The sequence below is a fragment of the Perca fluviatilis genome, chromosome 16 (assembly GCF_010015445.1).
Source record: "Perca fluviatilis chromosome 16, GENO_Pfluv_1.0, whole genome shotgun sequence".
NCBI lineage: Eukaryota > Metazoa > Chordata > Actinopteri > Perciformes > Percidae > Perca > Perca fluviatilis.
Genome location: NC_053127.1, coordinates 11,714,346 through 11,738,941, shown reverse-complemented (window position 1 = coordinate 11,738,941; position 24,596 = coordinate 11,714,346). Strand labels below are relative to the sequence as shown.

Genomic DNA, 24,596 nt, shown 5'->3' with positions numbered 1-24,596 from the left:
TTCTTGGTATTGAGAAACGCCCCTCGACTTCTAGGCAATCTGATATGCACTGAGGCGCTAGCTTTCAGCTTGTTTTATTTACTGTATATTTTCTCAGAGAGGATTTTCTGAAACTTGTGATTGTCAACCTTCAATTTCTTTCTGTGGGGGTCAGGACACAATTACTGTAGGTACCTCTCAACAAGATGATGGTTAATATAAATCTATAATGCCACAGGCAGCCATCTACTTAGAGCCATTAGCTCTGATCACTCTGACTGGTCGTACAGCAGCCAAGTAATACGAGGCCATTTAAGAGGACCAGCACCGTGGGGTTTTAACACTACAATATTCCCCTCCATATTCGAGGCTCATAAGCCCCACATGAGGCATTAATTCACACATTTTTTCATGATCCAGATGAAGACATTACTGCAGCATTGTTGGAAGTGGATTGTCAACTGTAGGCCTTTTCTTCATAAAGCAAACTTAAATGTAAATTAAAAACTGCATCCCTCGGACAAAACTCAAGTCAGGATTCATTTAGCCTTTTCTTTATTGCAGACTTTTTTTTTTTTTTTTTTCTCTGTTTCGCTTGTATACATGTCAAGACTCAGTCCAGCAACTGTACTGAGGTACTGTGAGCAAAATAATGCATGTGAATACAGAAGGTGAGTTTGCAGCCGGCGGGAACATAATGTGCTCGCCGCGGCTTCGTGTGTCTTGTTTAATCAAGACGAGTTCGATGACCTTGATTGTCACACCGTGAAAATTTCTTAACCAGAGCATTTTCTATCTCCGCGTTCCTTCCCATCTGTTTAGACAAAAGGTTTGAGGTCGTCGAGCTATATACGATGCAACCTTGTCCCTTCACACAAACGGTTACATACTACGTGACGAAAACCATTCCAGCAGGAAGCCCCGTGGGCGCATTTCCTGCATATTCAAAACATGAAAAATCACTATGTGAGTGCATTAGACATCTGCTTATCAAATTAGGGTTAGGGAGTAAAATATAACAGATGGTCAAATCAGGCGTAGTGTAAAATGTAGGGTTGTACCGAATGTTGCCTTTTTTTTCTTTATTTTTTTCTTTACAAATGTTTTCGTTTATAAAGTCGTTATATTCTGAGGTCATCACCCTAAAAAACAATCAATGTAGGCAGCAGGCCAATCCAATAAGGGCATAATAATTATTATTATTATAATGATGATGATGATGATAATAATAATCGCCCTTAGGCTTGTAGCAATGCTATGCTACGACAGAAACGACGCTCTGAGGCGTTTTTGGAAATGTGTGGATAACTCCTATCTGAAACAATACTACACAGCTGGACTCTAATTCTACAAATGGTATAAAATTAATATTAGGGCTAGGGGTCGGCATTTAAAAGATGTCATACAAACAGTTCTCCAGATTGGATGTTGACACTAGAAAATGGAGACGGTTATTGAGCTTTCTGTAGGGCTCAAGTTGGGGTGAGACGTTTATGATGGCCTTATGGTGTTGTCATATACATACTGTATGTTCATTTGGTTTGTCCATTTTGTTTTGTACAGTCTTCAATATTTAGATTTTTGTCTGGGTGGATGGTGATGACTGGGGGGGGGGGGGTTATGTTCATGTTTTGTTGGGGTGCCTGGTTAGCTCACCTTGTAGAGTGGGCACCACCAGGTTCAATTCCAACCTGCAGCCCTTTGCTGCACATCATTCTCTCTCTCCCTTCACATCTTCAGCTGTCCTGCATAATAAAGGCCTAAATAATGCCCACACATCTTAAAAAGAATTGTTAATCAAAAAAAAATTTTAATTAGTGTAGCCTAATCTTTTATCTGCAACTGTGCAGAAATAGTGTTCAAACAAAATGAATACACATGCTAAAGAAATTTGTCAACGTTATGAATAAAGCTTTGAACTATTCGGTACAACCCTAGTTACATGTTAAGAAATGCACGTTCTTCTCCTCGACTGGCATTTGTGGACACAACCGCTTATTTTATTTATTTATCCATATTTTTTTGTTTCTTTTTTTTATTTTTTTATTTACATCAGTTAAGTATTGCCCCTTCTCAAATAGGCTAATATATACTCACTTTGCTACTAGAAGTTTCAGTGTGTCTTTGTGCAAGACACAAAGGCTTTCAGCAGAAATACTTGAATTGCATAACTTCCCAATTTTAAAACAAGGTCATTGCCCTTTACCGGGAAATCACACATCTTGTCAGCTAAATGCACCGTCCGAACTAAAGTGCTTAATGAGAGAGATTTTTATCCCCAGTGTTAGCTGCTATTCTCATGGTAACTGGACAAGGGGATACATGTGAGGCTCTTGAACAAAACGAAGAAAACACACAATCTCCAGTTTGTGAAGGTTTGATTAAAAAGAGGCTCGGGTACGAGGAGCTCTGTTTTTCTGAGTTCAGTCTCCAGGAACATGTGATGAGCAGGAATGTAGTGAAGCAGTAACCATTCTTCCAGAAAGCCTTCAAGGAAGTAATTAAAAAAACTTTTTGTATGGTAAAATAGGCTATAAAATCTATCGTGTTTACTGCGCATAGCTACGGGACACCTGCCCCTATATGGAGGAGGACTGTCGGGTTGAATCGGCCGGGCAGGCAGACACCCAGCTGACAACGTTGCAGGTGGAGACGGGCTCTGACAGCTGCGGACTTGTCTGTCGCACGCAGGCTTGGATATCGTTTGGATTTTAACCATTTTGATTCTGCTTATCGATTCCGGTTCTTAAAGATTCTTGATCCCGAGGCGCCTGGGTAGCTCACCTGGTAGAGCGTGCGCCCCATGTACAGAGGCTGAGTCGTTGCTGCAGGTTAAATTCTAACCTGCGGCTCTTTGCTGCATGTATTGCCACTTTCCATCTCTCCCCTTTCACGTCTATGCTGTCCTATCAAATAAAGGCCTAAAATGCCAAAAAATCTTGGGGTGGCCTCAAGCTGACCCAGTAAGAGCGCGCGCCCCATGTAGGCTGAGGCCTTTGCAGCGGCCCGGGTTCAAATCTGACCTGCAGCCCTTTGCTGCGTGTCATCCCCTCTCTCTCTCTCTCTCTCTCCCTCTTTCCTGTCTATCCAATGTCACTATCTAATAAAGGGAGAAGTCCCAAACATTTGATTCTTGATTCCGATTCTCTGAAGGGCGGGGTAAAAACTGATCACATGCTCACAGAAAAACGCTCTTCTCTCTGAGACTTTGCTCCACTCTGCCTGTGTCGGTTTCCGTGCCGCATGCTGAGAGACACGGGCAGGCTTGTTTACTTTATACATGAACTGGCGGCCATTATAAACAGGAGTTAAAAAGCAAAGGAACATTCAATGCTTTTCATCTTGGAAAACTCATACTGGGTTGAGAATGACGTGTGCGCGATTGAGAGCGGCAGCGGCTGACAGCAAACCGCTACTGGGGATCAGAGCGGAGCAGAAAACCTGCGGTCCGTGGCGCACGGCTGACTCGTGTGCTTGCTAACTCTCTCAAATCTAGGCCATGCTGCCTAAACAAAACAAGTACTATTGCTTTGCGCAGCGTCGTCCAGTCCAGAAAAAGGGCACCAGGCGTAGGTGAAACCGATAAGCAGAACTATTTTATTTATTTAAAATTTGGAACCGGGTTTCGGTTCCCAAACCTCATCACACTGATGCATGCACAAGCAGTTCCAGGAAAGTGGCTGCATGTGTCCACGACAGTACACCCAACGTCCTGGTTGTACGGCCAGTACAAGTCCGCAGAGCATGGGAAGCGTGTCAGAGCATCCTGGATGGGTGAACTGGGACTCGGTTGCCTGCTTGTCGGTTAACTAGGGTCGCCTATCGTTCAGAGAAAAATTTAATTAGCATCCCTATTCAAGACCATTTATTTTTTTTATTTAGCTCACTTCTCCCCCTTTGCTCACTCAATGAGGTTCGGGCAGATGCTGAATAAACTTAAGAACAGAGAGAGGTTGCAGAGGGTCCACCTGGCCACTGAGGGGATTTGAACTCTGGTCAGCAGTGGGTGGCGCTCAGAGCTGTGACCTAGCTGCTGCTGCTGCTGCTACTGCCTGGAGGTTTGAAGCAGTCCTCTGTCACGCCCTGAGAGGCCAGCTCAGACAGAACATTGTCCAAATAGTTGGGGTCAGGGTAGCCGTGGCCCGACAAGTTGGACATCATCTCAGTTTTGTGGTGAATGCCGTTCCACACCACCGTGTCGGGCTCGCCGGTGGTGCTGGACGTTCCCACGGTGAAGATGAGGCGTCTCATCCACGCCACCTTCAGCAGCTCCAGCACCTTTCAGAGAGAGAGAGAGACAAGGAGTAAACATTAGGGCGCTGTAATGGAAAACCCACAAAGCATTTATGCATATATGTTTGAGTGAAAACAAATCCATGGCAAAAAATTAGACCAACTATTTTGTTTGATCATTGATCTCATCATTTAAGTCCTTTTTCAAGAAACCTAAACATTTTCTGTTTCTGGCTTCCCATGCGAGAAATTTTTTTTTTTTAAGATTCTTTTTTTTTGGGGGGGGGGGGGGGTTTTTCCTTTTATTATAGAGTGACAGTGGATAGACAGGAAAGGGGGAGAGAGATGGGGGATGACACGCAGCAAAGACAGCAGGTCGGATTCGAACCTGTGCCGCTGCAGGACTCCCGTCAACATGGGGCGAACGCTCTTACTGGGTGAGCCAGAGGCCGCCCCGAGAATTTGCTTCTTTGTCTTATACCCCTCGGGTTCCAAAACACAACACTGACGGCTCGCTCTACATTATTCCTTAGATAATGCATGAAGTTGGCGGTTTGCAGGTCGTGTTTGGGTGGTTGGTTAACCCTTGTGTTGTCCTTCGGGTCACCAGGACCCGTCCAGTTTATTTGACGTTTTGTATTAGCCTGGCGTTGAGCATTGGGGGTTAATTAATGCATATTTTTGCAGGAACGCAAAATTATACTACCGTTTTTTGTCATTTCTAAACATTATTCTGACTTGAACTAGTGAAAGGCCCCCTGCCGTTTACTGCACTACGGGACAAGCTGTGTGTCCGGTCTGAAATATACGGGGAACATCGCACTCCAATGATGGAAGTGGGTCTGAAGCACAAACTACAGCTGGAAAGTAATCCAATTTTCCATTACTGAATTACATCAGAGATTATTTATAGAAACTACAGTGTACAGCCCCAGTTGCCAGCAAGCAGGAAATGAGCTACTAATTCACCATGGAAACAACACAAATTTGTAATGAGCACAAAATGTTCCTAATTTAATCACAGTGAAACACTACAATCCTGATGGAGCGTTACGCAGAGTCTTGTGTTAATGGTATTGAGCTTTATGCACCTGGTGTGTCACTTTGGCTCCACTCTGATGCTCTAGTAATGATGCGACTGAACTTATTGATTGTATCCGTGGTAGGGTATAGGTGCCAATAACCTCTCAGTGCTGTGTATGCGTGGACTTTATTTTTTTATATATTTTTTCTTTATAAATTCTTCTTGATTGAGCGCAACGACTGTGGTTCGATACATGGACACAGACGCAGGTTGAGCCATAATCTCTGTATATGCAGTTTTGTTTTGTTTTGTTTTTCCTGGCTCAGATTGGGCCTTTGGGGGGGGCGACTACGCTTGACAGTAAGCATGATTGGTTTGCGTACTAAAGGAAACGAGTCAGTGTTACCTTATTTGACAGAAATCATTTTTCATGTAATATTTGAAACTGTATTATGCTTGAGAAAATAAAAACCCAATTAACAAAACTGGTACCGCTACAGCCCAGTTTTGGAGATAAAACTGAGATTAGCGCTCATATATTAAAGTTTTATGTTCTGCTTGTTTAATGGTTTGGTAAATTGCTCTGAAAATTGAATTGCTATTTTTTTTTATTAAGTCTTAAAATTTTGGTGCTGGTGATTTTCCTTGGGGAGTGCCAAAACTTTCTCTATGCAGAGAAAAAAAAAAAACTGAAATGTCCTGAGGTCTGTATTTCTGTAAGCTCTGTATATGTCTGACCACAGTATACAAGCACTTGTAATATAGTCAGTCCCAGATGTTATTTATTTTATTTTTTTACCTTCCTGCCCTTGTCGTTGTCTGGTAGAAAACAGAAGCGAGGGAAGCCTCTACAGGTGTACGGCTGTCCTGGGTTGGGATGTTCCGGGCCCTGGTGGAGGAGGACAAAAACTGACTGATGAATGGAAAGAGATTTAAGTTTTAATACCAGAGATCAGTTGGAACAATACAATAATCTAATAACTGTTTTTAAGAGAGGACGGTGGACAAACTGCTCAATACAAATCTGATTCCAGTTCTCGTAACTTTAGATCCGCGATACATATGCTGCAATCTATCTGCACACAATGTTACAGCAGGACACGAAAATAAATTAGTTTTCCCAAAAGACTAGAACAAACGAGGGTGTCACTGTGAACCACACACAATGGGACAGAGGAGAATGCTCTTCTATAGTCGAGCCTGAACATCAATCTGTATCACTGAATGAGCTTCAGTCCAGACTGCAGTTTCTCCTCCAGTCATTTCATATGTTCAGCCCCCACCTCTCAGACTTGTGTTTCGGATGTACCAGATTGGCTCACACATTAGTTTTTTTTGTTTCTGTGCTCTACTTCCTGCCCCGCGCTATCTGCCGTGCGTTGACTTGCAGCAGAGCTCTCCGGCGTCCATCAAAAATAGAAGCTCAGCGCCGGAGGGCTGCAGATCGCCAGAGCTGGGACGGAGTCGGAACGCAGTCAGGGGAAATGCACACATTGGCCCTCATTTATGAAACGTGCGTATGACCTAAAATAGGCGTAGGATGGGCGTACGCAGATTCCTACGCAAAGCTCTGCATTTATCAATTTGAACGTGAGCGTAGGCTGCGATAAAATCTCACGTCTGGTCTGAACTCGTGTACGCAAGTTTCCGAGTCAGTGTGGCGTTGCGGTGCAGCATATACTCAGTTTAACAGGAGAAGGAGAAGTCATCAGTTGATCACTTATCAGCAATGGCAGATTTGGCTCTTTTAGAAGACTTCTATGAGCCGGTGCAACAGTGCACACGTACGCGCACGTGCCATGGTGGAGCGCTCCATCGGATTGTTTAAGGGCAGATGGCTTGCATCAGCGGGGGGACCCTATACACGGCAGAAAAAGTCTGAAACATTGTTTTAGCCTGTGGTGTTCTGCACAACATCTCGCAGGAAAACGGGGTGCCATAAATGTAGCGATGGAGCCAGATGACCCGATGCCCAGAGAGCAGTGTCCAGCACAGCCCCAACTGGGGGCTATACGAAAGAGACAGGATATTATTCCTCGCTTTTAAAAGGTAGCCTATAGTGTTATGTTTGGCAATGATATTCAATACAGGAAACATGACTATGCACAGCATTTTTATTTATTATTCAGGTTTTCATTTCTCTGTCGTGAACTATTTATTTCTGCCATTGACAGTTATTTCGGCTTGTTTTTCCAGCCCCTCTGCTCAGGAGACAGGGTCGAGGTGTTGGACCGGCACGGGGGGGCGGAGGACACGCACTCTCCCTTAGCTGTTGCCTCGTTCTGACTCATGAAAAAAAACATGAGTAAAATAAAAGACATTGCATAAACTCTGCTACCGTGTGTTTATTTAAATATAGGTACACCATGTAGGCCTAAGAGATTGCAATAAAGCCTGTATATTACTATTAGGACTATAGAAAATGTGTCAAGGATGTATAAATAGGCTAAACTTCAGCTGGAGTCCGATTTACTACGGCAACACTGTTGACCGCATCAGTGATCTCTTTTCATCTCTATTGATAAATTGTAGGGGCGAGGCCTCAAAACCGAGAATATATTGGGACGTGACATTTAAATTACGATCGTTTCCAGCCGCTGCATTTATCAATGTACGACCATTCTTACGCTCTGATTGGTGTGATACGAACGTTTCATGAATCACATGTGAAGCCTGTCGTAAGACCATTTCTGCGCTCATATATGCGCTGGTTTCTACGTTAGGTTGATAAATGAGGGCCATTGACTTTAATGGAAGAAAAGTAAGGATTACTGTAAAATAAGACACCTGGATTTACACTTTACATACTTTGCAGAGAGCTCAGCGTGCAGACGTACCTGTATGCCAGGTGGTATGCTGTAGATGATCTGGATGGTGCCACAGTCTGGGTGGCCTGGCAACGACTGGGCGATGCTGTAAATTTCCATCTTGCCTTTGGGCTGGGTGCCGGTCTTCTCTCCATAGATTGTCTTGCACGAGGGGCACTGCAGACTGCCATCCTGAGGAAAAAACCCAAGCAGATAGCCTTTAGAACAATCTATGTAAACCTGGTTAAGTGCTGATCAAATATTCATCGATCCAATAATGAGACTTTTGTTTTGTGTTCTTCACCCTCACAAAGTCCCTATCAACCAGTACCTTTAGTGATTCTTGTATGATATGGTTATTTGGTATTCAGTTTATATACTACACCTTTTAAATAAATCCCTGACAATAAAAAGCAATGAACACTAGAACACATAACGTGGGCAGGAAAAGCACAATACAACTGTTACGCGTTTCAGCTCATTTACTACAACAGACACAATCCTCCTGCTGGGGACGGAGGTAACATTTGGCTCACTGGCAACTTTGGTAAACTGTAAAAGACATTTTTGTATTACACTAAAACACTTTCCCAAAAGGCAACAGGTTACAATAGGCTATAAAACTAAAAGGCATCTCTTATGCTGTGAAATTGAAAATGGTAAATAAATAGAATGATACAAAATAAAGCTTGTGCATGAGGAGAAGTGTTACAATTAGTTCCACTGGGGCTATAATTGAACATTCATTCAAAGCACCCAAACATTAAAGGTCCCATGACATGGTGCTCTTTGGATGCTTTTATATAGGCCTCAGTGGTTCCCTAATACTGTATCTGAAGTCTCTTTCCTGAAATTCAGCCTTGGTGCAGAATTACAGCCACTACAGCCAGTCCCACAATGAGCTTTCCTTAGTATGTGCCATTTCTGTGTCTGTAGCTATTGAGGAGAGATGAGGGGGGGGTGTGGCCTTGACTAACTGCCACTTTGCTCATTTGAAAGCCATGATGTCTCTCTCTGGTGGGTGGGCAAAGCAGAGAAAGGGGAGGTAACCATGCTCCTTATGACCTCATAAGGAGAAGATTCCAGATCGGTCCATCTGAGCTTTCATTTTCTCAAAGGCTGAGCAGGATACCCAGGGCTTGGTTTACACCTATCACCATTTCTAGCCACTGGGGGACCATAGGCAGGCTGGGGGAACTCCTATAAATGTTAAAAAAACTCTAAGTGAAATTTTCATGCCATGGGACCTTTAATCATCCCGGTGATAGGCACGGGCTTCCGTGGAATGTGCATTAGTATGTTTGATGTGTTTTCATTCACATTCCCTACAACGGTGGAGCAACAGTGACACACCGTTCTTGTCGTATACACAGCTTTCTCTCCCTTTCCCTCTCCATTGCTGTTGTAGCTGTTCCAGCACATAGTGTGACGGACCCACACGGCAATCCGATTGCTGTACAAAGTTTGCAACATATGCTGAGGTTAGCACAACAAAGTGTCCAGGCAAAACTCATACTTGTGAACTTTGGTTTCACATGTCCACATGTAGCTACTGGCTTGTGTGATTGGTACAAGATTTAAATTAATGTGAGGTAGTTTGAAAGCTATAACCGTAGAGCTTTATAAACTAATATCATATGATGATGATGGATACCACGCTCATGGTGTCTGTTATGTAATTCACTAATTAACACTTATGTTGTTTTAATCCGTAAAAAAACAGAAGAACAACAAGTACGGAGTTACATGCTGGAAATATTACTTGGCGACCAGCAGTCGCCGCAGTGACTTTCTGGAGTCTTGTCATTACCGTGAGGTGGCCAGGCAACCAGTGGCTTCCAGTCTTTATGCTAAGTTAAGCCAATAACCTCCTGACTGTAGCTCTGTACTTTAACGCACAGACTGATATCAATCTTTTCCGCTAACTCTCGGCAAAAAAGCAAATACCGGTAAGCAAGTTTCACCCAAATGTCGAACTACTATCCCGTTGTAACTTTGCCAACAATTTGTCCACATAAGAAAAAGAAAACAATAGTTTCCATGCAGTCAACGGTTCTGTACCTTTGTTCCGTTGTTGTACATGGCCAGCATGCAGAGCATGTGCAGGGTGTGTCCACATTTGATGAATTTCCCCACAGTGACTGGCAGGATGCTCTGGCCTCCCTCCTCTGTGGACGGTGTCTCGTAGCCGGATGGATTGGACAGTTGATCCATGCAGATAATGCAATCCTGAGGGAAACACAGGGAATGTGTGTTCAATGTCACTAACTGAAATGGCCCAGTTTAGGTCCAGCAGCGGCCGACAGCCAAATCATTTTGCCTGTAGAAAAGACTACGAATAAACGTTTACCTCATCTGGTACTCCGGCAACTATCTCCATGTAGCGCTGAATCACCTCCTCAGGTCTCTGAGCTGAGGCTAAAAGAGAAAGCACAAAGTGATGAATGAGCTCTAACAGGTCAGACACTAAAATGATGATTCCAACAAACTGCCATAGAATAAGCTATGACTCTGTGTTTTTTCCAATATCAAGTAATTCACAATCTAAATTTAGAATTTTAGCCAAATAAGCTATGGATTTCTACCCTTGCTGCCTCTGCTACAGTATATACAAATGAATGAGTCCAGGTTGCTAATTGAACATCCTAAAATCAAGAAATGGCCAATGTGCATCTGACTGCACAGGATGCAGAACATGTAAACACGTTAAGCCACAGAGACAACTTGAATGCATGATGATAGAATGAACCATACAGTGTTCACCGTGAGGGGCAGCATGAGCGATTGGATATATACAATTTGGTGCATGCAGCTACAGTATTTATACACACACACACACACACACACACACACACACACACACACACACACACACACACACACACACACACACACACACACACACACACACACAACACACGGGAGTGTGAAGTCTGTTTAGGAAACTAATATCTGAAAGCTAACTAAACGTTCAAATGTCTTTGAGTTTATAACACAAGGCGGCTCCATTTAATTCCAGATTTTGAAAGGTTAGGAGGTTGGCTATTTTCTCCCAGCTGAGAAAAAATACAATATATATATTCACTGATAAGTTTCTGATGTGTCCCCTGTTGATTTCAAGAGCAGGAATACAAGTTAAAAGCTGCAGACTGAGTGTGGAGGTGTAATTTATGGTTATGACAATGCAGAGATGGGGGGGGAAAAAATGGCAGCAATGAAGCAAAGCTTGATATTTCAAATCAAATACATTGCCGAGTTGTACAACACATACTGCTGCTTGTTTTGGTTATTTTTTGATTGTTAACAGTATTAACTATCAATAAACAAACCTCCTTTTAATAAACAGGTTTGACAATTAATGATACATTATGTCCAAAAGGTTGATTTAAGCTGGGTTGATCCTCATTTTCTCATTTCAGATACAAGCTGGAACCAGAAAAGTTTTTGCATTTTTGCTTGAAAAATGTAACTACTAATCCACTATCAAAATATTAAAATAATTGAGAATTTGACTAATCGCTGCAGCAGTGGCTCATGGGACATCTCTTTGCTATCTGTGAAAGCCATAGAATATGATTCACATTAAGTTTTGTTGAATATTCTAATGCTACATTTACACCGCTGAAGGCAGCGTTTGCACGAATCCACATTTTTCGGATTCCCGCACAATTTTCTGTTAAAATGGGTCGGGTTGTATTAAAAAAAAAAGTGCGGAACGTTACATCTTCGAGAGCTAACAAATAACTAAAGTGAAGCAGGATTTTATGGTAGGTAAGCAGCTGATCTTGACAACTGGAATGAAATTGGGAGGCGGTAACAGCAGAGAGGTCAGCGATAGCTGAAACAGACATGTTGTCTTAAAATGTCAGTCAAACACATTAATCACACTTATCTTCCTTATTTGACAGCTGTACGAAAAGCAGTTGCAGCAGCACTTTTTTTCAACTAACACAAGTGGTTTAGTGTGAGTAGTGGGAGCATGCCCAATAAACAATGAAGACAAATGAAAGTGAATTGATGCAGCAGAATGAAATGTTTATCAAGCCTGTGATAACTGGACCAAAATAGAACGGTGGAGGAAAAAGAGATGGAGGAAGGGCCTTGTGCCGTGGTAGCTACCTCTCCTGTGCTGCCTCTTTGCTCTCCTAACTGAACTGCTGCTGCTGCTGTGGGGCTTGCTGGGCCTGCTGGCTTGGGGGAGGAGAGGAGGAGGAAGAGAGAAAGGAGCAGGTTGCTGCGGTTGCTGCTGCTGCTGCTGTTGTTGTTGAGGGAGGGGGGCAGTGGTGAAGTGCACGCCGAGTCCCACTGCTGACATCAAAATGGAGGCCATGCCTGGAGCGGGGTTGGGCGAGGTGGGATGGGGCGGGGCAGAGAGGGGCAGGTGAGGGTTGAGAGCAAGTGGAGATATGCAGGGGTAGAAAGGAACAAATCAAATGTATGAGAAATGTAGCAGCAACTGATGTTTCCAGTGTCCGTCATTCATTCGTTCATTCATTCATTTTTACACACACACACACACACACACACACACACACACACACACACACACACACACACACACACACACACACACACACACACACACACACACACAAATTGGAGTTAGACACAGCATGAACACAGCAAGTACTTTCAAATTAAAACCAAACGGATCATGTTTAACATGTGGCCTTGGTTCATTTGTTGACAATGAACCAGTGTTCTTCTGTACAATATCTCCACTTTGATTCATGAGTAAAGCTGTTTTTGCAATCAGGATTTCTGTTGCAGGCTGAAACTAGCATTCATCTCATTAGCAAAGTAAAAACTGCAAGTTATCTTGGGAGTCTAGAAAAAGATCCACTGAGAATTGATGGTGCCCAGGAGCTGGAAGCGAGACAATCAGCAGACTAGAAGGAATGATGAAAACCACATTCCTTGTGAACAGCTTGGCAATGCAGACTATAGCTCCTTCCCCACATGCACTGCAAACCTGAACTTATCTACAACTGCAGAGCTGTATGTGAGAACGCAAAGGTCTGAATCAATACGACTGGACATTAAACAGGCTTTACCCTGCCAGCTTAAGTGTACAAAGTCTGCGTAATGTCCAATTTGAGCCCATGTGTGCCTGTGTCAATAAAGCAGGTCATTTTCCAGAGAATTTACAGCAAGCGAGTTGATGACGTTTCTATCGACGTGGCTACCACGAAACCGGAAGAAAACAAACACCTGAGGGCGAAGAAGAACTGTGATTCACAAAGGCTCCAATAAAAATGTCTCAGCTGGAGAGACGACAAGATTCAACAACCAATTCAAGGAACAGCAAGAGACTGTTTATGATCAAATTATGAACCGGCTACGTGACCGTAATCCACGTCATGTCCTGTCTGCTGTACGCTCTACCCAGAATCCACCCCTTGCCTAAACCAAAGTATTTCCAGTAAGTGAATGTGTCTCACACGGACTATCTCCTGTTGCGTGCTACATTTGTGGAAGGGAAACTCCAGACGATGTCCAGACCTCATGCTGCGGACATTGTCTGGAGTTCATATGAAAAAATGGATTTGGTGTTGCAGATCTAAGACTTAGCATGACCATCTACAGCAACACTAGGTTAGCCTAGAAATCTAGACACACCCTAGCGGCAAAAAATTTAATTTGCAGCCAGGGGGGTCTAGGCACTCTCAGGGGCCATCCACACGGAAACGTTTTTTTGTGCAAACGCACATGTTTTGCATCGTTTGGGCCGACCGTCCAGACGAATCCTGCAAACGCACTGCCTGAAAACGCACTTTTTTGAAACCTGGTCTCAGGGTGAAAAAATCCGAAAACGGCTCTCGTTTGGCTTCGTATGGATGGTGAATACGGATCCGTATCGATGATGTCATCGCCACACCCCTCTTTTACACCCTCTCCCACGGCCGCTGACGTACACAACTGCGTTGAAGCTAAGCGAGCACATCCCATCTCCATGGTCAAACCAGCTCACTTCATCTAAATACTGTGTCTCTGCTCCCTGACCCTTCCCTCTGGATTCTACACAAGATATATTGCTAACGTTATGTAGCTAACGTTAAACATCGCTAAAGTAGCTGACCGCTCCAGCAGCGAAGTAACGTTAACGTTAGCTGTTTATAAAGTGGAAGTAGACAATTTATCAACTAGCTAGCTAATCTGTCTGCTTATAAACTCCTTGAACGGATTATAGTAACTTTTACCACGGCTTATCGTAGAAAGGCTACTGCAAGAAAAATGTATAGATTATTAAAAAGACATCATTCATGGATCATTGATGTTTGTTTGACTGCCGATGTTAGAGCTAGCTAACATTAGCGCGCTAACGTTAGCTTCGCTACTAGGCAACGCTGCAAAAATAAAAAGCAATCCAACAGCACATTATACAATGTAAACAAAGACACATTTTCTTGCGGCAGCCTTTATAAAATGAGCAGTGGTGAAAGGTATTATAGTCCACGGATGTATTAAGAGAACGTTATAATCTAGTCATGTTATGATGGGAAGTGGAAGTGACTATGCTCTTCTTCTCCGTTTTTGGTGAATTTCTGTAGCAGAAACAGCGCCTGGCATATGAAGTAGCGTGTTGAGTCATTTACAAGTGGATTCGTTTGGACGCAACTTTTCTTGAAACGAATCCAGGGAAGACGGGTAAAAAAAAAGATCGTTTTGGTACGTGTGGACGGGGCCTCAGTTGACTTGCGAGCTGGAAAAACAAACTCTGGTCAGGCCAATCACATCGTGTATAGAGTCGGTGGGCGGGCTTATGGCTGTTGCTGGGAATAGCGGTCTTCTGGAAGACTTGGAGTTAAGCTTTTCTTTGAGAAAAGAACGGCACTGAAATCATTCTTAAAAAAGGAAGATGTGTTCGGAGTTTTGCTGACCGGATACGCCCAAAGTCATCAACTAGCTTCGCTACCTTCTTCGTTGCTCTGCCTGGTTGTAGCGCTATCCTATTACGTGCAGAGGGAATTTGAAAGACAACCGTTTATCCCGCCTCTCGGATTGAGTCGAGTCAATGGTGAGTTCCCAGACCCAACATTTTGATGTGGGTCTGGCTTGTCAGGCTACCACTATGTACCCTCTTACAAAAAAGTAGAACATAAATTGTTTTACAAATGGAAAAGTTGAACATGAAGTAAAGTTACATAAGATCACTTTGGCCTATTTCTCACCTCAAATCGATGGTGAGACTTGAAGTACCGTATTTTCCGGACTATAAGTCACACTTTTTTTCCTACTTTGGCTGGTCCTGCGACTTATATACCAAAATATATATAATTTAACATGTTTTTAAATGTTAATTCATACTGAAAACATTACCGTCTACAGCCGCGAGAGGGCGCTCTAGGCTTGTGACAACTAGAATGCTGCTGCTAAAGACAACTGAGAAAGAAAAGAGATAAACTGCAGGTAGTAAAATATGCAGCCGAAAACGGTAATTGAGCAGCAGAAAGAAAGTTTGAAATGAGGGAGAAACTTGTGAGGGACTGGCGAAAAGGTGACTCTTACTGCAATGAAGAAAACAAAGAAAGCTAATCGGCTAATCGCGGGCTGAATGCAAGACGGCCAGAGCTGGAGGAAGGAGTCGGGAGGGGCTTGTCAACGGTGCAGTTACGTCTCCACGCCTTTTAATACATCCATGCTCCACGCCCTGGTAGCTAGTTGTTCTGTGTGCTATTGTATAGTTCAATAACTGTTAATGTGTTACGTTAACAAACCGGACACCTACCGTATTCAGCCTGTTGTTCTGTGTGCTATTGTGTAGTTGACAGATGAGAAAAAAAATCTAAATAAATGCGACTTATAGTCCGGTGCGACTTACATATGTTTTTTTCCTTTTCATGACGCATTTTTTGACTGATGCGACTTATACTCCGGAGCGACTTATAGTCCAGAAAATACGGTAGTGTACTTTTAGTGGACAGTTGAAACCTGACAATGTTTCATGAATAGCTGCCTTATTTTTTAGGGGAAAATGGGAAGCGAAACTCAATGCTAGCCCAAGGAGTACAACATTAATGTACTCTTTGGTCACTTTTAAGAGGCTGATTCCCTTAGAAAGTTATGTTGGTCTACACCTGTGTATTTAAATTCTACATCCAACAGTAGTGGATGCAGTAGTATTTCTTGTAAGCGTTTAACATTGAAAAGGCTGAATAAAGTGTTTAAATATAGTTCTGATTACCACTATTGTTCATTTTTTACTTATGATCATTAAAACGGTACATTTGGAGAAAACTGTGCATGATTGACCTTCCATTTTAAATGATTCACCAAAGTCATGGTACGGTGCTTTTCACTAATGAGGTTCTGGTCCACAAGTTTCCTCCAGGCTGATTGTATTGATTCAGTCAGCTTATCACAGACAAGAAACCGAGGCATAATTTGAGAAGTGTGCAGCAGAAGGAAAAAAAAAAAAAAAGAGACTGAGTGAGCGCTCACTTTGCATGTCAATTTTGCCATTTTATGACAATTACAACTTGCCTGCCTGCTGGTGTGAAATTCCAAAAGACAATCATAATGGCCCCATATGCAATCATTTCACATTTAAAAAAAAAAAAAAAAAAAAAAGTACATTTTTATGAAAATTAAATCGAAGTACACCTGCTGCATCTTACAGGTCATAGGTTAAACAGAGAACAATCTTAGCTTCACACGTGTTAATAAGCCCCAGACTGTAACGAGGTGCACAGAGAATACAACATCCAACCTCATGGCACCAAATTAAGTCAATGGTATTAAAATGATTTGCTCAAATGCATAAATCAACATAATTTTTTACTGTTGAATACATCTACAGTATTAAGATTCCTTTTTTATTTCTACCACCTTTTTTTTTTTTTTAACTCAGTTGCCCATCTTGAGCTAATATTATATTCTGCTTCACAAAAAATACTCCATGAAAATGAACTACGGATATACCGTGGACGCATCTGATAAATATGCATACTTGGAATTACTGTGTTAGCTCTTCAAATAGCACTACCTTATTAGCACAGAGTGGGGCTCAGATTCTCCTGAATTAGACTGAACTTCTTTGTCAGATCTGATATTTAAACCTGATGAAATGACAAAGTGATTTTGCTTCATGCTGACACTAGTGAACTGGGCGCAATGAACAGGCAAAGCATTATAAATGGTTTATATGGAAGTTGAGACATCTGTGCAGATTTAATTTCAAGACAGATTTGATTTTGAAGGAATCTCCATGATGCTACGAACAAGCATGTGTGAGGATAAAAGCAGGCCTTTTATAAAAGCAATGCAGAGCATTCATCTATAAGTCACAGGAACCATGCAAAGAAATGTGGTGAGAGGAAAATGCCAAAACACACATTGATTCATTTGTCAGGTATCTTAGGATTTGAAAATATATAACGGCAATTATGGATATTCAATTTACAAGTAAAACATTCTATCTATCGATCTATCTATCATCCATTATGTTGTTTTAGGGTTGAGCTTTCATACAAAAATCAGTGCCGGGGTGGAGCTGTGGGACCACAGCTGTCTTACAGGATAAAGACTGGAAAAACTGAAGTTAATCAAGCTTTTGCATCCAGGGCCAAATGCTTTGCACAGCATGATGGAACTTCTGTTGGTTCTCAATAAAAACTAGTCTGTGTGCATGCTGTTTTTATGTATTGTGTTGTAACAAACAGGATGTTACTTTAGTTTAAAGGACATAATTTCCCCCACTCTTCTCAAGTTTGCTTGACATTAGGGGTGTGTTCTATTTTTTCATTTGAAGCCCCATCTTCCAATTTTTTTTTTTGTGACAAGCTGTTCCTAAACAGACTGACACTCACAAGACCAATGCAGAAAGGCAGATAAACCACAAATATTATTGAAACCTGCAACCAACTCAAAAGTGTGGCACAGAATAGAGCAGAGGTAACAGTCAAATTGGACGGACGGTTAGTGAGCCGTTTACCTGCCAGGGCAGAGCTTACACTGGTCGATCCGTTCAGCTGCACAGAGATGGAAGGAACACTGCAGGACAGGAAACAAGGACAGTGGCATTCAGTCAGTAAAAACAGCAACAATGAACCAAGCAGGAACAACAAAACAAAGACTACAAACGATTTCAGTTCCAAATCCACTTCACAGAATTGGAACATTAAAGTACATTAGGAATAGCTTTGGCACCAGATCAAGACAAGAAAATACAACCTGCCTGTGAATTAAATGCAAAAGGTTTTCTTTACTTCAGGAGCTCAAAGAGTGACCACATTCAGACTGGCCAGTAAATAAATAAGAGGTTCTGAGATTGATTAACAGCAACCTAATATTGACTGAATGTTCATAATGCAACTATGGGAGCGTGACTCAACGCCCGATATATTGATGAACATGCACCCAAAAAAAATCTGCTTACCGTGCAAAACGGCCTTTACAGAAATGAAATGAGTACTTGTTAGTATAATGGAGTTCTAAACCAAATCCAGTTTAGGGCTGAAACTAACAATTATTTTCTGTTATTTATTACATTTTTGTCAAACAACTAATCGACCTAGTGTTTTAGCACTAATCCGGTTTGTCTTCATTTTTGTAGGCGGGGAATCCTATGCTCTAACCACCAACACACAAGCACACAAAATGACAAAAAAAAATGAAGACAACATTCAAATAACATGAAAATCATTGTGTGGATGTTTTACCCTCATAGATCGCCTATCCGCCAACAAGAGGATGTAGTCACACAATAGGAGGAAATGTGTGACTGATAATAAGGCCATTTCAACACCTGCTAGCCTACGATCAAAATGGCCCTCAAATAGCATTAGTCCGGCTGCGTGGCATGAGCGTGGCTCATTTCGTTCTGTATTGACAGGTGCAATATTTGAAAATCGATAATTTTTATTTATTTTTTTATTACATTTATATCTGCATTTATGTCAACACCTGGAGACTTTCATACATCAACATGTCCTTTTATTAATATGTATTTGTGTCAAAATTTCATATGAACATCTTTTCCTATTCTGTTTTGCCTGGAAATGCTTGCGTGTCGCGTGAAAAATAGGCGCCGGTTCTATTTCTAGCATGCCCGCGTTTTCGGTGTGGCTCAAGCCGCGCCTGAGACGTGCATGTCACGCAGGCAGTGTGCAAGCTCTAACCTGTTAACATGGGAGCCGAAATAAAAACGGACACGCCACGCAGCTAGTGTGTAGCCAGCCTTAGAAATCCCTTTACGGAGTAAGAAAAGTAACACCTATTTTAAATAACACAGCTTTACTTTTTTTGTTGATGTTTCTCCAAGTGTCTCTTCGCACTAGCATATAGTAGCATTTTGCATATGCTGTGAAATTTTCCAAAAGTTTCCAGCAAAACAGACCGAAAGCAGAAAATCCATGTTATGTACTTGTTTACAAATGAAATAAATGTCAGACTGACATGTGATGTGCATGCTTTGAGAAAAAAATTAGTTTTTAGAAATGTCTCATGATATATTGTCTCTAGAAGTGTTATTCAACTTTTGTCGCAATACTCCGTACTATTGAATCGCGATACTTCTAGAACCGCAATAAATGAAAATCAAATACAAATCGGCACCCATGTATCGTGAAATAATCAAACCGGGACAAAAACATTGTCCCAGCCCTACTACCTAGCCTTCCAGAGTAAGAAGTGTGAGCAATCACTTCAAAAATGAAGAGTACGAGTTCATAACACAGATCACAGTGTGAGCTAGGTAGAGAACATCCAGCATTTTACCACCCTATTAACAATTTCCCAGTGGCTGTGACTACACAAAATGAAACCTATTAGAGCCCTAGGAAACTAAGTTAACTGTATATTTATTATACCACTTCAGTAAGCAATTTTTCTTTCAAAGCAGAGTTTTATGTTAGGAACAGAAAAAAGGAAGGCTGGAGATGAGACAGAGTCACAGGAACTGAGCCAAAATAAACATACCACTGCAGGGCTGGAGGTACAGATATTTTTTTGTTATTCCTGTTTTACACAATAGGTCAAAGTGGAGATAGACAGGAAAGGCAAAGGAGAAGGGTAGGAAAGGGTGGAGAGGGGCCCATGACATGCATCCCAGGTCTGCTACTGTAACTGAGCCACAGGGACATCTTTACATTACATGTAATTACATGACATGTCACTGCTGTTGTTTCACTCTAACCCGACTGCTTTACGCTGCAACCCAAATCACCTTCTCACACACACACACACATATATATCAGACACCAACCTTAACCCATTGGCACTGGTAGAGCTGGTCATAAGCGGTGCAGACAGTTGACTACCAGAGGGGGGTGGAGGCCAGGGGCTGCCCCAAGACATTGCCCCGACAGAGAGGGGTCTCCTAGGGTACGGCGAGTAGACAGAAGTGGGATGAGCCGCTGTAGCCCTCCCTGTTGCTTGAAGACTGGGCCGGTTCAGACTGCCTGATGAAAAGGAATGTCGTGAACGGCTGGGCATGGGTCCTGTGCTGCTGTGGCTCAAACACTGCTGGCAGGAGCACGCAAGGCCCGAGGGGATAGCTGGGGGCCCAGAGGAGGCCAGTGGGTAGGGGAGGTTACACTGCCGTCGGACCTGCCGTCTGAAACCCGTTGCTTTGTTAACTTGGGCCAGAGATGTAAGATCCACTATGTAATTGTATCCATGCGGGCCCAAGTCTGCCGTGCCTTGGCGGGCCTGATAGCTGTGCTCTAAAAGGATAGAGGTTCGAGTCTCATATGGAGTCCATCCTCCTTCATCGTTGAGCCATTCCCAGTACACACCACTGCCGAGGCCTGAGGACTGGGCAAACAGGGACCGACGTACTGACCGCGTCTTTCCTGAAAATAAAAAGATGACTATCATTTAATATACTAAATTAAAGCTACATTATGCAAGCCTTGTGTGTAAAAATAAATCCACATTTTCAGCCAAAGTCCCAAAGTGGGGCCATTACAGAGAAAAGTGCCAAGCAGTTGAGGTAAATAATGTAAACGTCTTTAAAAAAAAAAAATAATAATAATAAAGCAGGATATCCAGAGGTCGATATCATAACAGAGAGCTAAACTGTGGGGCCAAACAATAGCAAGACAACATTTGGGTAAATAAAAACAAGACACGTAGCAAAACATAGTAGAGAGACAAAATAAACAATAACAAAAAAAATGCTTAAAAAGGTAAAAGCAATAAAATCAATAAGTAAAATAAAAAGAGACATCACATGAAAGTCTATAAAAATGCTTTTATGATACTTACAAGCGTCAGCAATGTGACGACTTACAGAAAGGTTATGTGGAAAAGTTAGCTAACGTTAGATGACACAAAAGCATTTAACAGAGTCGTCTAAGACCATATTGTCTACATTTCATAACTTCACCCTGGGTACTTAGCTGATCTCGGCTTGAAGCTATGTAAACACTCATCAAAACAACAGAGCCCCTGTATGCTAACGAAGTAGCTAGCTAGCTAGCGTTAGCCTGGCCTGATAACTGTAGCTAGCTAGGTTTCCAGACACAACATTTGAAAAAAAGATTACGAATGTTACGTTAACGTGGTGGTATTACATGTCATATTGTGTGACATGGCTCACCTGTGTCCTGCCGAAACTGTTTCAAGCTTGGTATGTCAATGAGATAAGGCGACAGGCTTGGGTCGGATTGTCCGAGGCAGATGCTCGTTGAGCCGGGTCCTCCTCCTCCTCTCTGGCCCCGCGATGCCAGACACCGCTCGATGTAGGCGCTCACTTGGCCGCTGTAAGGCCGCCAATAGCCCAGGTCATCCTGCCATTCCCATACCGCTATCATGGGCTGAGATTGTCCAACAGATCCAGAGGGTGTAGCTGACACAGACGGCCCATTTCTAGACCCGTTTACCCTGGCACAGGAGCCAGACACAATCGCCATATTCACCAAGCCAGTTTAAGCTAACAACAACTCGTTCTGGTTAGCTGGTCGAGTGATTTGGCTACGACGAAGAAAAGGTCTGCTAGCTTGGCTCGTTAAAAAATGCCATTGTAAATCTGTTATTACGCTTTAGAGGAAGCTACGAAGTAAAGATCAAATGGTAGAGAGCCTCGGTAAACATTTAAGTGCATGTTGTTGACAAAGCTGATGCATTCAGAGGGCTTAGCAGTGCGCGGATAACGTTAGCTTTGTGACAGGCTGCGTTGCCACGGTTCCTTCCTCCTCTCCTGTGGCTGCCTTCAGGGACCACCAGGAAATTCGAAATTCAAGGCACGTTTGTGGCAACCACGAAAACGTGGAAAAGGAAGCCCCTCCCCTTCCTGTTCCAAATCACATACTTTTTCTTTTTACTTGTATGTACTACAGCTGCCCATGCAAAGTATTCACTGTTGCATGTAGTATGTATACAATTGGGGCATACTACAGTAGTATGTTGCCTAGTTCACGGAGCAGTTTCACACAAAACTAAATGGTCCTACGACAAACTGTCTTTCTCGACTTGCAAAATTATGTTTTAAAGCTATAGTGCGTAGTTTCTGTCTACCCCAAGAGGAATTCTAAGTAATGACAACAATTCTGTCGGTGCATCCACATGATACAAGCCTTCCCTGATCGCACTTCACCTCCACCCCTCCTCCACACAGTTGCTAGTAGCCAAGGAGGACACGGAGGATTAAAAAAACATGAACTCTTCAGAGAGGTAATTATAGTTTTGTGGAGCCTATAGTGTTAGCTTTGTATCAACTCATTTGGCAATGGCAGTAACGGATGTTCATTATTACAAAAAAGTTACACACTAAAGCGTTAAATTGACATGAATCATATATGTAATTCATGGCCCAATTCAAACAGGATAAAAAAATTATGTTTCTTCTCATTCACTGCCGTAGGCTACAAATTTCTTTTAACAAAAGGTCCCATGGAGTACACCAGAAGGTGAGGAACTTTTTAAAGGTGCAATATGTAATATTGTGTGTAATACTGGCAGCTAGCGGTTAAAATAGTTACTGCACTACCAATTCAAAATACTGGAGAGTCGTTTCCCCCGCCCCCTCCTGCCCAGACTCGAAGTTCACGGGGGTTGCCAGGCTGAGACCGCAGCATTCACAACAACGTTGCTAGACACTTTTCTCACATAGCCAGACATTACTCCACAGCACAGCGGAGTAGCTAACGGTAGATGCTGGCTATATTGACAGTCATAAAAGCCCGTGCTCACGCGGAGCTCTGTAACCAACTGACAGACACACTTTTTCGTCTTAAAATTACAGTATGAACCGCTAAAAACACAACAACCTCACTGTCCTCTCCACACGCCAGTCAGGCACACTTCCTCGGCTTAGAATTACAATACGAAACGCTAAAAATACCACTACCTTACCGACGGAACACACTTCATTGGCTTAGAATTATGGCAAAAATCGCTAAATACACTGCAAACTCACAGTCCTCTCTTTCCGATTTACAGCCCCCCTCTCGTGGCTTAAAATAACTCACCGTTGTCGGCTCCAGCCGCTGACGAGGCTACACGCTGTAAACAGCCGTGGGCTGCTTGCCTGGTCCTCCCGGTAACGTTAGCAGTTAACAGGGTTAGCATGGCGGTGTTAGCCAGGACCAGTCGCGATCACTTTACTGGCTGTGTCTCAATTGTTTTTGCGAGTAACCAACTCGGGTACTCTAGCTATATAATTCAATGTGAGAACACAAATGTTGAAATGACAAAAAATGCCCGTCCCTAGTAGCTGTGATAAATTAGCCTGAAGCTAATGCTTACCGGTTCAGGAGAAAATAAGCCAACTCTGCGTCCTTTTGGGCTCTAAGCTGTCTCCATCTTTCAAATACATCTTCATTATTTACCAGGGGGTTGTTATGTCTCTGGTCACGCAACTGCTAGAAACATGCTGTTTTCTTTTTTTTTAGGTCGGGTAGAATCTATCTCCGTTGATCCTGTTTGTTTGTTTGCTGCTTTCATGGCTGTACTAACGTTACAGCTGTAGCGCGCTGGGTTTACGTTTTTACAGGTATATCTGGCAACCCGGCCTGCCTGTCAAACTGGGCCGTTGATAACAACACACAGATCAAAACATAAACATAAATTCCGTCACGGAATGTAAATTTCAAAAAGAAAAAATACTGAAATTAGCATTGTTGTCAGAAAAGATAGTATTTCAGTTTAACATGTTTCCTTAATATCTGATGAGGCATTGGTGTCATTTTTGGATTTATTACAGTACAAATATTACATATTGGACCTTTAAAGCTGTCAAACATATTAAATGCCTCAAAGCACCTTATAAACAGGATGATATTATGGTAAATTGGGTGATAGTGTAAGAATGTGTCTGTTTACACAGTATGAGGACATTTCTTTAACTTCGATATTTAATGCTCTGTTTTACACACAAACAGGAAGTGAGTAAAGACATTTTAAAACTGGAATCATTTTTTTCTGGGGAAATCCTGGAGCCCTCAAGATTTTTAGAATAATATCTCTGTAAGTAACACATGGGCATTCTTCATTCCCAGTTTACGAGAAACTCCCATGTGGCAGATCTAACTAATTATAGGCCTATATCTGCACACTTATTTCCTTACATACAGCATAAATGTATTTAATGATATAACAGACAAAAGAAA

At 42.4% G+C, this 24,596-nt stretch overlaps 1 protein-coding gene and 1 long non-coding RNA gene across 4 annotated transcripts in view; one reads left to right on the top strand and one right to left on the bottom strand.

Moving 5' to 3' along the window:
* LOC120544688 overlaps nt 1-24,596 on the top strand; it is a 41,592-nt gene that overhangs the window by 5,076 nt on the left and 11,920 nt on the right. Inside the window, exon 3 of one of the 2 annotated variants that reach the window (XR_005636537.1) lies at nt 8,052-8,201. The exons of the other annotated variant lie outside the window; for it this stretch is intronic. This is a non-coding gene — a long non-coding RNA (uncharacterized LOC120544688). Of the gene's footprint in view, nt 1-8,051; nt 8,202-24,596 lie in introns of those variants that run through there. 2 annotated transcript variants of the gene reach the window in all.
* Nucleotides 546-22,214, bottom strand: dtx2 (deltex 2, E3 ubiquitin ligase). 2 transcript variants are annotated; one of them, XM_039778624.1, is made up of 9 exons: nt 21,587-22,214; nt 20,249-20,837; nt 17,978-18,036; nt 12,163-12,375; nt 10,394-10,461; nt 10,105-10,272; nt 8,074-8,235; nt 6,036-6,125; nt 546-4,257 (listed from the first exon to the last, which is right to left on the bottom strand). In XM_039778624.1, the coding sequence occupies exons 1-9, from the start codon at nt 21,897-21,899 to the stop codon at nt 4,006-4,008; spliced, it is 1,914 nt and encodes a 637-aa protein (XP_039634558.1). In that variant the 5' UTR covers nt 21,900-22,214; the 3' UTR covers nt 546-4,005. The 2 variants fall into 2 exon arrangements, with proteins under 2 accessions (XP_039634558.1, XP_039634559.1); XM_039778625.1 differs by lacking the exon at nt 12,163-12,375 and having other exon boundaries at nt 21,587-22,213.